Raw genomic sequence first — 12,613 nt, 5'->3', positions numbered from 1 at the left:
GAGGTAGGTAGAGCCTGGGAGAGGTGCCAGGGTGCCCAGGCAAAGGGCTCATGAGGCCGCATGCTTATGTTCGAAGGTCTTCTAACTGCTTTATTAAGATACAGTTCACATTCCATAAAGTGTACATTTCAATGTTTTTTTGTGTGTGTACTGTACAGAGCTGTGAAGCCAACAGGACAGGCCATGTTAGAACATTCTCATGCTCTGGGAAGGAAACTATGTACCCTTTCACGGTCACTCCCATCCCTCTGTTCTTACCCCCCAGTCCCTGGTAACCATGAGTCTCCTGTCTGTGAATCTATCCACTACGCACATTTCATAGACTGAGAGTCACATGCTATGTGGTCCTCGGTGTCTGACTTCATTCACACGACCTCATGTTCTCGAGGTTCACCTCCATCATGGCAAGAAACAGCTTCATCTCTTTTTAGGGCTGAATAACCTTCCATTATTCTAGACCATGTTTTGTTTATCCACTCATCTGTTGATGGACATGTGGCTATTTTGAACTGTGCTTCTCAGGATGGACTGAGAGACCAAGAGTGCCAGAGAAGACGGCCCAGATAGCATGGAGACCCACCAGTCCAGCAGACAGCCTGCTTCCGAAGTAAGGGGGGTGCTGCAGCGTCAAAAGCTGCACAGCCGGTGGCACCCAGGAATGAAGCAGGGGCCGATGCAGGGAGAGACACAGGTCTCTAGGGAATTATTATTTCAAAGCTAGGCGTTGGGGGCAGACGGGGTTTCCACAGTGGTGGGAGGACCAGATTGGGAAGAGGATGAAGGTGGAGAGAGGTGTGGGCGGTGGTGGGGGACTGGCCTGGCCGTGGCACAGCAGGTGCAGGTGAGTGCAGGACTGTGCCTGGGGGCAGGGTAGCAAGAAGCCATGCCTGGGCGCTGAGAGGCTTGAGTTTTTAGACAGGAAGTTTTGGGGTGATCTGTAGAGGCCTTACAGGTCCTGCTCTGGAGATCTTACCAGCTATGGAGGCACTCGGGTGAAGACGGGACAGAGAGCAACCTAGCCGCTGTACCCCTCGTCCCTGTTGACCCCCAGGGTGTATGCAACTATACCCAGAGCAGCAGAGGGCCCACCCGTCAAGCCACAGAATCCTGAGAAATAATAAATCTTGGCCGGGCGCGGTGGCTCAAGCCTGTAATCCCAGCACTTTGGGAGGCCGAGACGGGCGGATCACGAGGTCAGGAGATCGAGACCATCCTGGCTAACACGGTGAAACCCCGTCTCTACTAAAAAACACAAAAAACTAGCCGGGCGCGGTGGCGGGCGCCTGTAGTCCCAGCTACTGGGGAGGCTGAGGCAGGAGAATGGTGTGAACCCGGGAGGCGGAGCTTGCAGTGAGCTGAGATCCGGCCACTGCACTCCAGCCTGGGCGGCAGAGCGAGACTCCGTCTCAAAAAAAAAAAAAAAAAAAAAAAAAAAAAAAGAAAAGAAATAATAAATCGTTGTTCAGACCGTTAAAATCCTGGTGGCTCCTTACACAGCAACAGATGACTGAGGGGCTCCCAGCCTGGGAGGTCAAAGTCCGGGAGGGATTTCCAAGGCCCAGTTTGCAGGGTTCCAGGATCCTTCCTGGATTCTTATCTTGCAGCCTTGACAAGGGGAAGGAGGGAGGCAGCGGAAGGAGGGCAGGACAATCCATGACAGGCTGTGATTTGCCAAGTGACCGTCTGGGATGAATGGGGTCTCACACCAGGGACAGGGAGTAGAGGAAAGCCCGCCTCTGCCCTGGTTGGAGAACCCGGATTCAGACCCAGGGCCCCGATTTCTGCCTGGATCGCTCCACTGGGCGGAGTGACAGTGGACACATCCGGGGTTCTCTCCAAGTCGGCTTCCTCATCTGCTAAATAGAGACTGCAGCCCACCAGCTCCCAAGTGGGCGCCACTCTTCCGGCCCCTCCCAAGGCAGGAGGGCCAGGAGTGCTCAGGGCACAGGTGTGCTAGGGGCCCAGGTGGGCCAGTCAGCAGCATCCTGCAGGGTAATCGGAGCAGGTGGGCACCCCGAGGCTGGCAGTAAACAGTTGCTATCTGCTCCCAGGCTCCCAAGAGGGGTCCTGGGCCTCACCTCCTCCAGTCGGAACAGGAAAGCAGCTCCAGGCAGCTGGGTCCACAAAAAGCTCCATTCCCTGAGGTCTCAAGCAGTGGCCCAGGAGCATCTGGTCACCTTCGGGAAAAACCGGCTTGGCAAAGGCTTCCCCGAGGGCACGCGTTTCCCGGACAGTGAGGTAGGACCTAAACTCTTCCGTTAACACTACATTTTTCGCATTTCTGCAGTGCTTGCACTCTCATACTCCACCATTTCCCCGCATCTCTTAGGGAGAAGCTCTCGACGTCCCACCTCCCCTGGAAGGGTGCTGCTCCCAGAGACCTTTCCGCCAATGGCCCAATCTCAGTGCCCTCAGGGGAGAGGTGGGTGAAGAAAAACAGCCTGGGTCACAGAAAGAGGAGCTAGGGCTGTGAGATCCCAGAGGCACCGACGGGAAGCGCGACGGAGAACAGGAGGGCAGAACGGGGTGGAAGTGGGGGATACTGCAAATGTAGGGAGCCACTCTGGGGGAGGGCGTGGACCCGACCACCGTCCTGGCACAAGGCTGTCGGGTTCAAACCTTCAGGCCCTCCAGAGCCCTCAGGCCCGGGGCGCACGGAAACCACAGGCAGGGTGCGCGTGGAGGAAAGGGGAATGTGGGGCGGGTTGGGGAAGGCGCCCCGGGAACCTGAACCTCCTACCCGGCCTCAGTCGCGACTGCTCCTTAAGCCCCGCCCCGCCCCAGGTAAGGCGCAGTCCACCCCCATTCCCAGTAAATTAACGCACAGGTAGAGGCGCGCTCGGGACATAGGTGCGCCTCGGGACAGCTCGCCCAGCCCAGTCGCGAGGGCGAGGAGTAGGGCGGGGCCCAGCATGCACCGAGCTTTGTTAGCGATGCTCCCCGCGAGCCACGCGCCGCGCGTACGCGCTTCCTCAATGGGGCCGGGCGTGGAGCCGCGCCCTGCGCGATTGGCCAAACGGATGGCCCAGGATTGGCTGAGACCCTGGCCCCCGCCTCCTCGGCCCCAGGAGGGCGGGGCGCGGGTGTGGACTGCTCCGCGCGTGCTGCCCCGGGGGGTCTAGCGCGCCTCCCAGACTGCCGTGTTGTCGCCAGGGCCACGCCTTCCCTCCCACAGCGCGCGCTGCGCGTGCGGAGGTCTGGCAGCTCTTGGGACTTGCGGGGCTGCGCGCAGGATTAGGGTGGGGGTACGGGAAGGCTCAACTCAGGACCTGCGCACCTTGCTTTGGGGGCGCACTGAGCACCTGCCGGGAGCAGGGGGCGCACCGGGAACCCGCAGGTTTCGCCAGTTGGGCGCACTGGGGATCTGTGGACTGCGCCCGGGGGATGGGCTAGGGGGACACGCGCAGGCTGTGGGCTTTACAGAATGTGATCGCGCGAGGGGGAGGGCGAAGCGTGGCGGGAGGGCGAGGCAAGGAAGGAGGGCGTGAGAAAGGAGGTGGCGGCGGCGCGGAGGAGGGTTATCTATACATTTAAAAACGAGCCGCCTGCGCCGCGCCTGCGGAGACCGGGGAGAGTCCGGCCGCACGCGCGGGACACGAGCGTCCCACGCTCCCTGGCGCGTACGGCCCGCCACCACTAGGCCTCCTGTCCCCGGGCTCCAGACGACCTAGGACACGTGCCCTGGGGAGTCTCCTGGCGGCGCCGTGCCAGAAGCCCCCTTGGGGCGCCACCGTTTTCCCTTTCGCCTCGGGCTCTTCTGCCTGCACCTTCCTGCGGCGCGCCGGGACCCGGAGCGGGCGGGTGGATGCAGGCGCAATGGACGGCGGCACACTGCCCAGGTCCGCGCCCCCTGCGCCCCGCGTCCCTGTCAGCTGCGCTGCCCGGCGGAGACCCACGTCCCCGGAACTGTTGCGCTGCAGCCGGCGGCGGCGACCGGCCACCGCAGAGACCGGGGGCAGCGCAGCGGCCGTAGCGCGGCGCAATGAGCGCGAGCGCAACCGCGTGAAGCTGGTGAACTTGGGCTTCCAGGCGCTGCGGCAGCACGTGCCGCACGGCGGCGCCAGCAAGAAGCTGAGCAAGGTGGAGACGCTGCGCTCGGCCGTGGAGTACATCCGCGCGCTGCAGCGCCTGCTGGCAGAGCACGACGCCGTGCGCAACGCGCTGGCTGGAGGGCTGCGGCCGCCGGCTGTGCGGCCGTCTGCGCCCCGCGGGCAGCCTGGGACCACCGCGGTCGCCGCCTCGCCCTCCCGCGCTTCTTCGTCCCCGGGCCGCGGGGGCAGCTCGGAGCCCGGCTCCCCGCGTTCCGCCTACTCGTCGGACGACAGCGGCTGCGAGGGCGCGCTGAGTCCCGCGGAGCGCGAGCTGCTCGACTTCTCCAGCTGGTTAGGGGGCTACTGAGCGCCCTCGACCTATGAGGTAACAGCCGGGCGGCAGTGAGGAGGGAGGGTCGGGGGCCGGGGTGGAGGGACGGGGTGGGGTGTGGGGGGCAGGCCCGGCGGATCGCGCCCCCAGGAGCCAGCGGAGCCGAGCGCCAGGCCCGAGCTATGGCTTCGATTTCGCTCACTCTTCATTTCCCCCAAACTTTTTCAAGCCTGTGCAAGACCGGCGTTTGTTTGTCCGGGATTGCAAAACTTCCCCTCGCGGCTCAGCCGCCGACGAGGGAGGGGTAGACGAGGGGAGGGGAGCGGTCGTCGGGCCGTTGAGGTCTCGAGTGCTGGCGGATCCTGGGGCAGATTGGGGTGCTGGAGGCGGGGTGACTTTGCATTGCAAATCGCGCTCCCGGGCCGGGGCGGCAGAAATGAGTCGGCGGGCGTGGAGCCCTGACTCACCGCCGTTCTGAGCGCCCGCCCCGCCCCCGCCCTGTCTCAGACCGAGTCGCGGCACCCACGGACTCAAGACTCCAAAACCAACCGAGCAAACGAAACTGCCGACTTCGCTTGGGGGAGGTGGGGGCAGGGCCGGCCCGGGCGGTGTCTGCTCCGGGCCAGCGCCCGCGTTGACGCGCGTTCGGTTCCCCACCTTCCCCCTGCAGCCTCAGCCCCGGAAGCCGAGCGAGCGGCCGGCGCGCTCATCGTCCGGGAGCCCACCAGGTGGACCGGTCCGCGCTCCGCCCCCAGCGAGCCGGGGACCCCGCCCCCGCGCCACCACCGTCGACCCCGCCTCGACCGTCCGGCCCTGCCTGACCAATGCCCGGTGGAAACGGGCCTCGAGCTGGCCCTGTGAGGGCTGGCGGCTTCCTCCGATGCCGCCCCTCCCCACACTTCTCGACTGCAGTGGGGCGGGGGGCACCAACACTTGCAGATTTTTGCGGAGGGGAGAGGATTTTCTAAGGGCACAGAGAATCTATTTTCTACACATTAACTTGAGCTGCTGGAGGGACACTGCTGGCAAACTGAGACCTATTTTTGTACAAAGAACCCTTGACTTGGGGCACAATAAAGATGACCTGGACCCCCGCCCCCACTATCTGGAGTTTTCCATGCAGGCCAAAATCTGGACACGAGTGGTGCCTGAGGGGCGGGGTCCCTGGCGTGAGGCTCCCATGACAGCTAGGGAGAAGCCTGTGTGGGGCACACCTCTTTAAGGGAGCGTGAACTTTATAAATAAATTAGTTCTGTTTACCAGTGGCTCCTGTCACCTACACTTCCCAGGTGACGGCCATACTTCTGTCACTATTCCCTGAACCCTGCTGCCTCCTCAGGGTGGGTCTGGGTGAGATCTGGAGTCCAGCCAGGCCGTTGATAGCGGAGCCATCGGGACACCTTGTGAGGCTGGGGGCGTCCTCCAGGAGGTGGTGGGCTGGTGGATTGTCCAGGCAGGGCTGCTTGCTGGCTTGGAAGCGGCAGGCTGGAGGCTGCTGACCCATCCCGAGGGCTGGGTAAGTGCTGGGTGTGGGGCTAGGCTGAGGTGGTCTGACCAGAGAGCTCCTGCTGTGGGGCTGAGGGCATGGGCTCCCGCGCAGGCCACCACGCTCAGATCTCCACTGCTGTGGCAGCTGGGCAGCCCAGGGCAAGTGGCTTAACTTGAAAATGGGACTGACCAGACCCACCTCAGGGGCCTCTGGGAGGAGTTAGTGAGAGGTGTCTGGGGGCTGTCCTCTCGCTGGCTTTGGGTTTTGCCCACACGGGGGAGGCCCCGCAGGCCTCTGCTCACCTGAATCCTGAGAGCGGCTCTTGAAAGGAGCAAGGAAGGCTTGGAAGCTTTGCGCCAGGCTCCCCCCAGTCAGAGAGCTGGCACCAGGATATCACACGGCTCTACCTTTGACTCAGGGCCTAGGAGGCTTTGAAGTCTCTCTGTGCCCAAAGCTCCCTTTTAGTGCCCTGGTAGGGGAGGGGTTGTGGGGCTCCCCTGGTTGCCCTAGGGCACAGAGGCACCCCTTCCTTCAGAAAGGAGTGGTTGGGACAGAGCCATGGGAGCCCTGCAAGGTGGGAGCAGCTGTTGTTGTCCCAGAGTGGGTGGCTCCCGAATAACCATGGCAACACAGGCTGCCGGGGTGCATGGGTCTCAAACGTCAGGCTGGCCAGGTCCCCTGTTACCAGAGGAGCTCAGGGCTCCTCTTTCACCAGCTGCAGCCTCAGTCCGGGTGGGGGCTCCTCAGCCAGCAGCCAAGGTCAAAGCCGAGTCTGTAGCTGGGGTCAGGGGTCACCTGGTCTGATGAGGACCAGGCTCAGCTGAGGTCAGTAGACCAGCTGTGGCTTGGGGCTGCAGGGCTCAGGGAACTGGCCTTGGCCAAGGGACAGGAGGGGGTACATTGCCATGGCCACCCATGGAGGGCCCTCCCACAGCATTCTCCCAGAATCCACACCCGGGTCGGTGGCCTCCCTGAGTCACAGGACCTGAGCTGTCCCCAGGGCTCCACACCTTGACCTCAAGGAAAGGTCCACAGCTGCCAGAACCGCAGGGGGCTGTTGGGCAGGTGAAGCGGGTAGGTGGGAAATCATGGAAGGCCAAGGCAGAGGAAAGGACTGCCACCCACTGGCACGAAGTGGACAAAACTCTGTAAAGGGTAAGTGGTGCTGCCATTTTTGTTTTCCCATTTTCCCATTTTCCATTTTATTATGGAAAATTTCAAACATACGCAAAAGCACCGAGGCCTTTGTTGAGCAGTCTCTGTGCCAGGACTTAGGATGCATCCGTGTGCCACACAAGCCCGTGCTCATGGAGCTTGGGTCCTAGTGGTAGACACAGGATCCAACCATTGTACAGTCTGGCTGGTGGAGGATGCACTGGGCCCCAGGTGGGCCCTGGAATGCCTCCAGCACCAGTTTCAAGGCCCTTACTGCCCCATCCATCCCCCACCCCATCCCTGCATTACTTTGGAGCAAATCCCAGACTTTGAATCCTTTCACCTGTAATGTTTCATGTGTGCCTCTAAAGGAAACCCCAAAAACATCACCCCTTCAAATGAACCACCGTTCTTTCATATCATCAGGGACCCAGCCAAGGGCACGGTCCTCACAGGGTCTCGTGGTTTTGTACAGTTGGCTTTATGGAATCCGGATGCACCGCAGGTCCACACATCAAGTTTGCTTAATAGGTCTCTTAAGCATCTTGTAAGCAATTTTCCCCCAGTGTCTGCATTGAAGAAGCGGAGATGTTTGTTCCGCTGAGCTCCCGTGTACATGGTATTGATGGCACCGTTCTCGCTGTTGCTATTGGGAACCTGTCCCTGTATTTCCTGTAGGACAGGGTATGGGGTGCCAGAAGCGGACCTTTGATCAAGTTTGCGGTCACCTGCAAATGGGGTTGACACCAGGCCCACCTAAAGAGTGTGACAGAGATACCAAGACAGATCCGTTCCAGGGAAACAAGGGACTCCCTTTCTGAGTTTGCCTTGAGAACTACCCAGCAAGCTTGTGGAATCTTCCATAGACCTCACAGCAATCTAGGTCCAGGCTATCCCCTCGCCTTCGCTGGGGCAGAGCGCATCGTGGTCTAGTGGCTTCCCCCACCCCGGTTGCCAGCTCCTTCCTGTGCATTTCCTTTCACACAGGCATTTCCCCGAATGCAGTTCTTTTCCAGTTCATCCCACTTGGCACATGCTGCTCAGAGGATGTAGGGCTGCTGGACTGCATCTCACCAGGAGACAGGACTTGTAGCAACCATGCAACTTGCTGTCCCAGTGGGGATATTTTTGAGAGTAGAAAGCCGTGGTTGATAACCAGGACCACAGGCGAGTCTCCTGGGCACGCTGGGCTGCTGACTGCTGCATTATGAAGACCCCACCCCACACGGCCACTCACCCAGTGCCCACGAGAGATGAAGTGCCTGACGTCATAGACAAGCTTGTCCAACTCACCTTCTTTTGCTGTCGTTTTGTTTTAGGCTCTCAGCAGCCTAAAGCTATGGTTTTAGTTTCTGTCTCTAATGATAAGTAGAAAAGAGGGATGAGGAATGGACCTTGCTGGCTCAACCAGAAACAGAAACTAAGAATCCATGGTTGTTTTCTCTCCCTTGGACACCATACTGCTTGGAAATGATGAGAATTAAGATTTAAACTCTGGACTCTTTCACTTCCACATCCTTGCAATTTTCACACCTTCCAGGAAGTGAGGCTGAGCCTTGTGGCTCCTTTGGGAACAGGACATCCTTAGCAGTTCAGCATTTGAGATCAGTGAGCCTGGACAGAGCCTCACCTGGCCCAGGTGCCAGCCTGTCCTGGGCTCTGATGTGGGGGCAGCAGGGCTCTGCCAGGAGCTCATGGTCCAGGCCTGGTCTCCACCTGGAAGTTAGAAACTGATTCCAGGGGGAAGGCGATTGTGATGTGATGTTAAAGATGCTAAAATATAAAGTTTTTTTCTTTCTTCTATGGTCAATCTCTTGACTTACTATTTTATACTTACTTCTTATTTTATACTCACAATTTAATGCCATTCTGAGTAAGAAAGATTAGGAATTTAAATGGCTAGCATGAATTTAGTCATCCATCTTTATATTATGTGATGCCAGTTTTAAATGCAAGCATAAGAGCATTTAACTTCTATACGGAATCGCTGGCATGACAAAATGTGTGTTCTGTCCTGGCACAGGCGTCTGTATTTCATTGCCACTAGAACAGTGGAAATTGCACAAAAGTGAAATCAATTGTCTTGATTTCACTCCTTGATGCAGGCTGGTTCCACCAGCACCCTCCACCTCCTGCTCGCTGATGATCGAGGAAGGAAGGAAAGGACAAGTTCAAAGACAAAAGGCATGGTGGGTAGATCCATCAGCAAGAGAGCTCGGCGAACACAGAGAAGTCGCATAAGTAAGAAAGGACATGACAGGTTCCCTGCCCCTTGTCCTGCACGTTCGTTAGAACACCACTTACTTCCTTCTGCGTCCTTAGCAAGTTTGGATTTAAATGGAAAACGTGGCTGCTCGGTGGCCATCAGTGCTCCCGGCTTGCTTTTGCATAGGTGTGACATGCTGCCTTGCACTGCTGTGGGTTCCTGGCACCTTTTCTGTGTGGCCTGGTGTCTGTGGGCATCGTGGATGCACTACTCGAGTGGGGGAACGAGTGAAAGTGGACGTACATTTGGCACCTTGTGCACGCTTTCCTTTGCTTATGTTAGTGTTGCTGTATGCCATTGGCCTGCACCTGCAAAACAGGTTAGAAGATAAAAGTAGTCAGAATTCCAAAGGCCAAGCGAGGTGGCTCACACCTGTCATCCCAGTGTTTAAACCCACAGTACAGAGCTTGAATCCTCCAGCTGAGGCTGGAGGATTGCTTGAGCCCAGGAGTTCAAGACCAGCCTGGGCAACACTGGGAGACCCCATCTCTAATAAAAAAAATAAAGCAAAATAAAAAGTGGAAAAGGAACTTTAAGATGGCAGTAGCAGAGCATTAAACCAAGGTTGGGGCCCTGTTCATGGCGGGGCTTGCGTGTCCTACGCTGGTGAAACCTGCTCTGGTGCTCTCCCTCAGAGCTGGGGCAGGGGTGCCATGTAGAGAAGCCCCTCCACATCACCTAATCTCCGCCCCACCCCAAGACAAGCGGAATAGTCAGATGGCGATCCCCCAAATGAAAGCAAGCGTGTCCCACTCAATGCGGAAAGGGGTGGGGCAGGGAGACTCGCTGTGAGCAGGGTCCCTGGTGTCCATGCACCTTCGCTCCTCCCAAAGTGGCCTTCAAAGACCTTCAGTCGTCCCCGAGACCTCAGCAGCACAGCTGTGCCCAGAAGTGATTAGCCAGCTGGAGAGAGCCTTGGACAGAGCTAGACAGGGCAAGGTGGACGGGGCTGGAGGGGGCCTGCCCCTCAACCCCATGTCCTCAGCTGTAGCATGCGCAGTCCAGAGGGCTTGCAGGGGAGACCCAAACTCTGCTGACCCTTTTCCCAGCAGTGAGGGCACTGGAGGAGAGGTGGTTCCTTTGGGGCCACACCTTCAGTCTTTGTTCCCATAAAAATGGGGAGTGGGGCCAGGTGGGCCCAGAGGCCTGCCCAATGCCGTCCTGAGCTGTGGGCTGTGAGCTGGCCTTGAGCTCTTCGGGGGTCTCAGAGGTGGCCCAGGTCCACCTGGGAGTCCACAGAGGCTGGGGAGGACCCTGAAGGCTGGGACGGCAGGGCAGCAGGCGGAGGGTGGGGGCTGCCCAGCAAGAGGGGCCACTCCACCTCCCCACCCCCTCTGAGGGGTCTCACCCTGACTTCCAGATGCAGGGAGGCTCAGTGGTCTGCCTGAGGCCCACAGGTATCCAGAGGTGCAAGGTTTAAACCCACAGTACAGAGCTTAAGCCCCTCACACCGATGCCTCCCTTGGGTCTGCCTGGAGGGGGGCACCATTCTTGCTGCTTTTCCACTGAAATGGAGGGTCTTGTCTGCAAGCCAGTGAGACAGAAGCCAGCAGTCAGCCCAGGCCTCCTGACATCCCAGCCTCCCAAAAGTTGGGGAAAGCATCCTGTGCCCTGGGGCCTGGGGAGGTGCAAGTGGGGCAGAGGCCTGGGGATCATGGGAGGGGCTGCCTGAGAGCTGGGGAGGGGTTGAGAACTGAGCCCTTAGCACCCCTTGCTCTGGCCCCTCCGGAAGGAGGGAAGAGGAGTGGGCTCGAGGGCTGGCTTCGGGCAGGTGCAGGCCTCTGCCAACCTCCCAGGGCCTCCCGGCTGTGGGCTCCTGTTCCTTTCACCCCCTTCCTACCCCCTCCCCAGCTGCTGGCTGTGATTAATTGGGTGAATCGATCAACAGGAGGCCCCAGTGCCACAGAAACCTCCCCACCCACCCACTGGCCTTGCCCCCAGCGACGTCCCCCGCTGAGGATAAGACCTTGCTCCCACTTACCTATTGAAACAGGCCATTCCCAGGGGCTCCCACGGAGGTGGATTCCCAGGCCAGAGGCAGGGAGGGGCCTCCTGGCGGGGGGTCACCTGTCAGGTCCCCCAGAGCAGCTCCTGTCCAGGGCCACAGGTCAGCAGAGGGAGAGACAGATAGGTGCCTGCTCAGCTGTCCTGCCTGTTGTGATCCAGGCAGGGGCAGAGTCACAGCCTTCAGCCCCAGACCCGCTGTCCTGTGAGAAGGACAGGGAGGGTTGGGGGTTCCCAACCAGGCCTGCATCCGGGTCCCGGTTCTGCCTAAGAGGTGATGCCATCAGGATAAAAAGTTCCTAGAGTTAATTAATGTCCCTGAGGATGGACTTGGAGTCCTAACAGCAGGAGAGGCCGCGATGGGTTGGCCTGTGCTGCGTGCAAAAGCACCACAGACTCGGGGGCCTACACAGCAGAAATTAGTCTCTCACCATTCTGCAGTCCCCCGCTCCGAAGGCCTCTCTCCTTGGCTTGTAGATGCCGCCTTCTCCCCGTGTCTTCACGTGGCCATCCCTGTGTGTGTGTCTGTCTTCACCTCCTCTTAGTAAGAACATCGGTCATATGGGATTGGGGTCCCCCCGATGACCTCAGTTTAACTTAACTACCTCTTTAAAGGCTCTGGCTCCAAAAATAGCCACATGTGAGTCTGGAGGGCATAAAATTCAACCGTAAAGGGCAGGAACAGGAGGGCTTCCTAAATCTCCAGCCCTCAGGGCCCCACCCCCAACCTCTCCATAGTCACAGCCTCTTCTCGGGTCAAGCACTGCCCCTCTGGACCTGCCTTGCAGAGGGTGGAGTAGACAGGGCTGATGATGGAAAGGCCTAGGGCTCCATGTGGCCTGGGATGAGGCATCTCCCGGGACCAGGACACCCTGGGATGCCGAGAGGGTGGACCAGAGGGTCCCTGAGAAAATCTTCCGAGAGCCTGCCCGCCAAGGTTCCAAGCGCCTTGGTGAGCACACGGGCCCGCCCACAGGCTGCAGGGCTGTCTTGGGGAGCGGGTGGGGGGGCATATGTCATGTGACAGGGACCCCAGGACTGCCCTGATTGACCATGGAGGGGCTACAGTCCCCAGCGGGGAGCTGGGAGCTGGAATTAGGGAAAAGTTGGCCTGGGCGCCCTGTTTTTGGGATCCACTTTCTTCTCTCTGCTTGTCCTGTTGTCCTGCCCAGGTCCACATGGATGCCAGGTCGTGGGCCAGGGCCCACGCTGATGGCCTACAGCCCAGCCCAGGCTTGCTCTCCTGATGCCATTTGGGAGGCTCCTGGTTCCTCTGCCCACCCCCTCCTCCTGGCATTTGCCTACGAGCCTTGGGATTCTGTCCAGGCTGGCCACCA

At 59.4% G+C, this 12,613-nt stretch overlaps 1 protein-coding gene and 1 pseudogene across 1 annotated transcript; both read left to right on the top strand.

The window, feature by feature from the left end:
* The first annotated feature begins 2,548 nt into the window (after window positions 1–2,548).
* Window positions 2,549–3,640, top strand: LOC112424556 (uncharacterized; annotated as a pseudogene).
* On the top strand, window positions 3,213–5,622 carry LOC105469780 (achaete-scute family bHLH transcription factor 2). Its single transcript, XM_011721304.2, has 2 exons — window positions 3,213–4,416; window positions 5,033–5,622. Exon 1 carries the CDS (start codon window positions 3,817–3,819, stop codon window positions 4,396–4,398), a length of 582 nt encoding a protein of 193 aa, XP_011719606.1. The 5' UTR covers window positions 3,213–3,816; the 3' UTR covers window positions 4,399–4,416; window positions 5,033–5,622.
* Window positions 5,623–12,613: the final 6,991 nt, after the last annotated feature.

This window comes from Macaca nemestrina, chromosome 12 (assembly GCF_043159975.1).
Source record: "Macaca nemestrina isolate mMacNem1 chromosome 12, mMacNem.hap1, whole genome shotgun sequence".
NCBI lineage: Eukaryota > Metazoa > Chordata > Mammalia > Primates > Cercopithecidae > Macaca > Macaca nemestrina.
This window is presented reverse-complemented; position numbering and strand designations above follow the sequence as displayed.

Coding starts and splice junctions, on each gene's coding strand:
- LOC105469780 (XM_011721304.2), top strand. CDS start 3,817: ATGGACGGCGGCACACTGCCCAGGTCCGCGCCCCCTGCGCCCCGCGTC.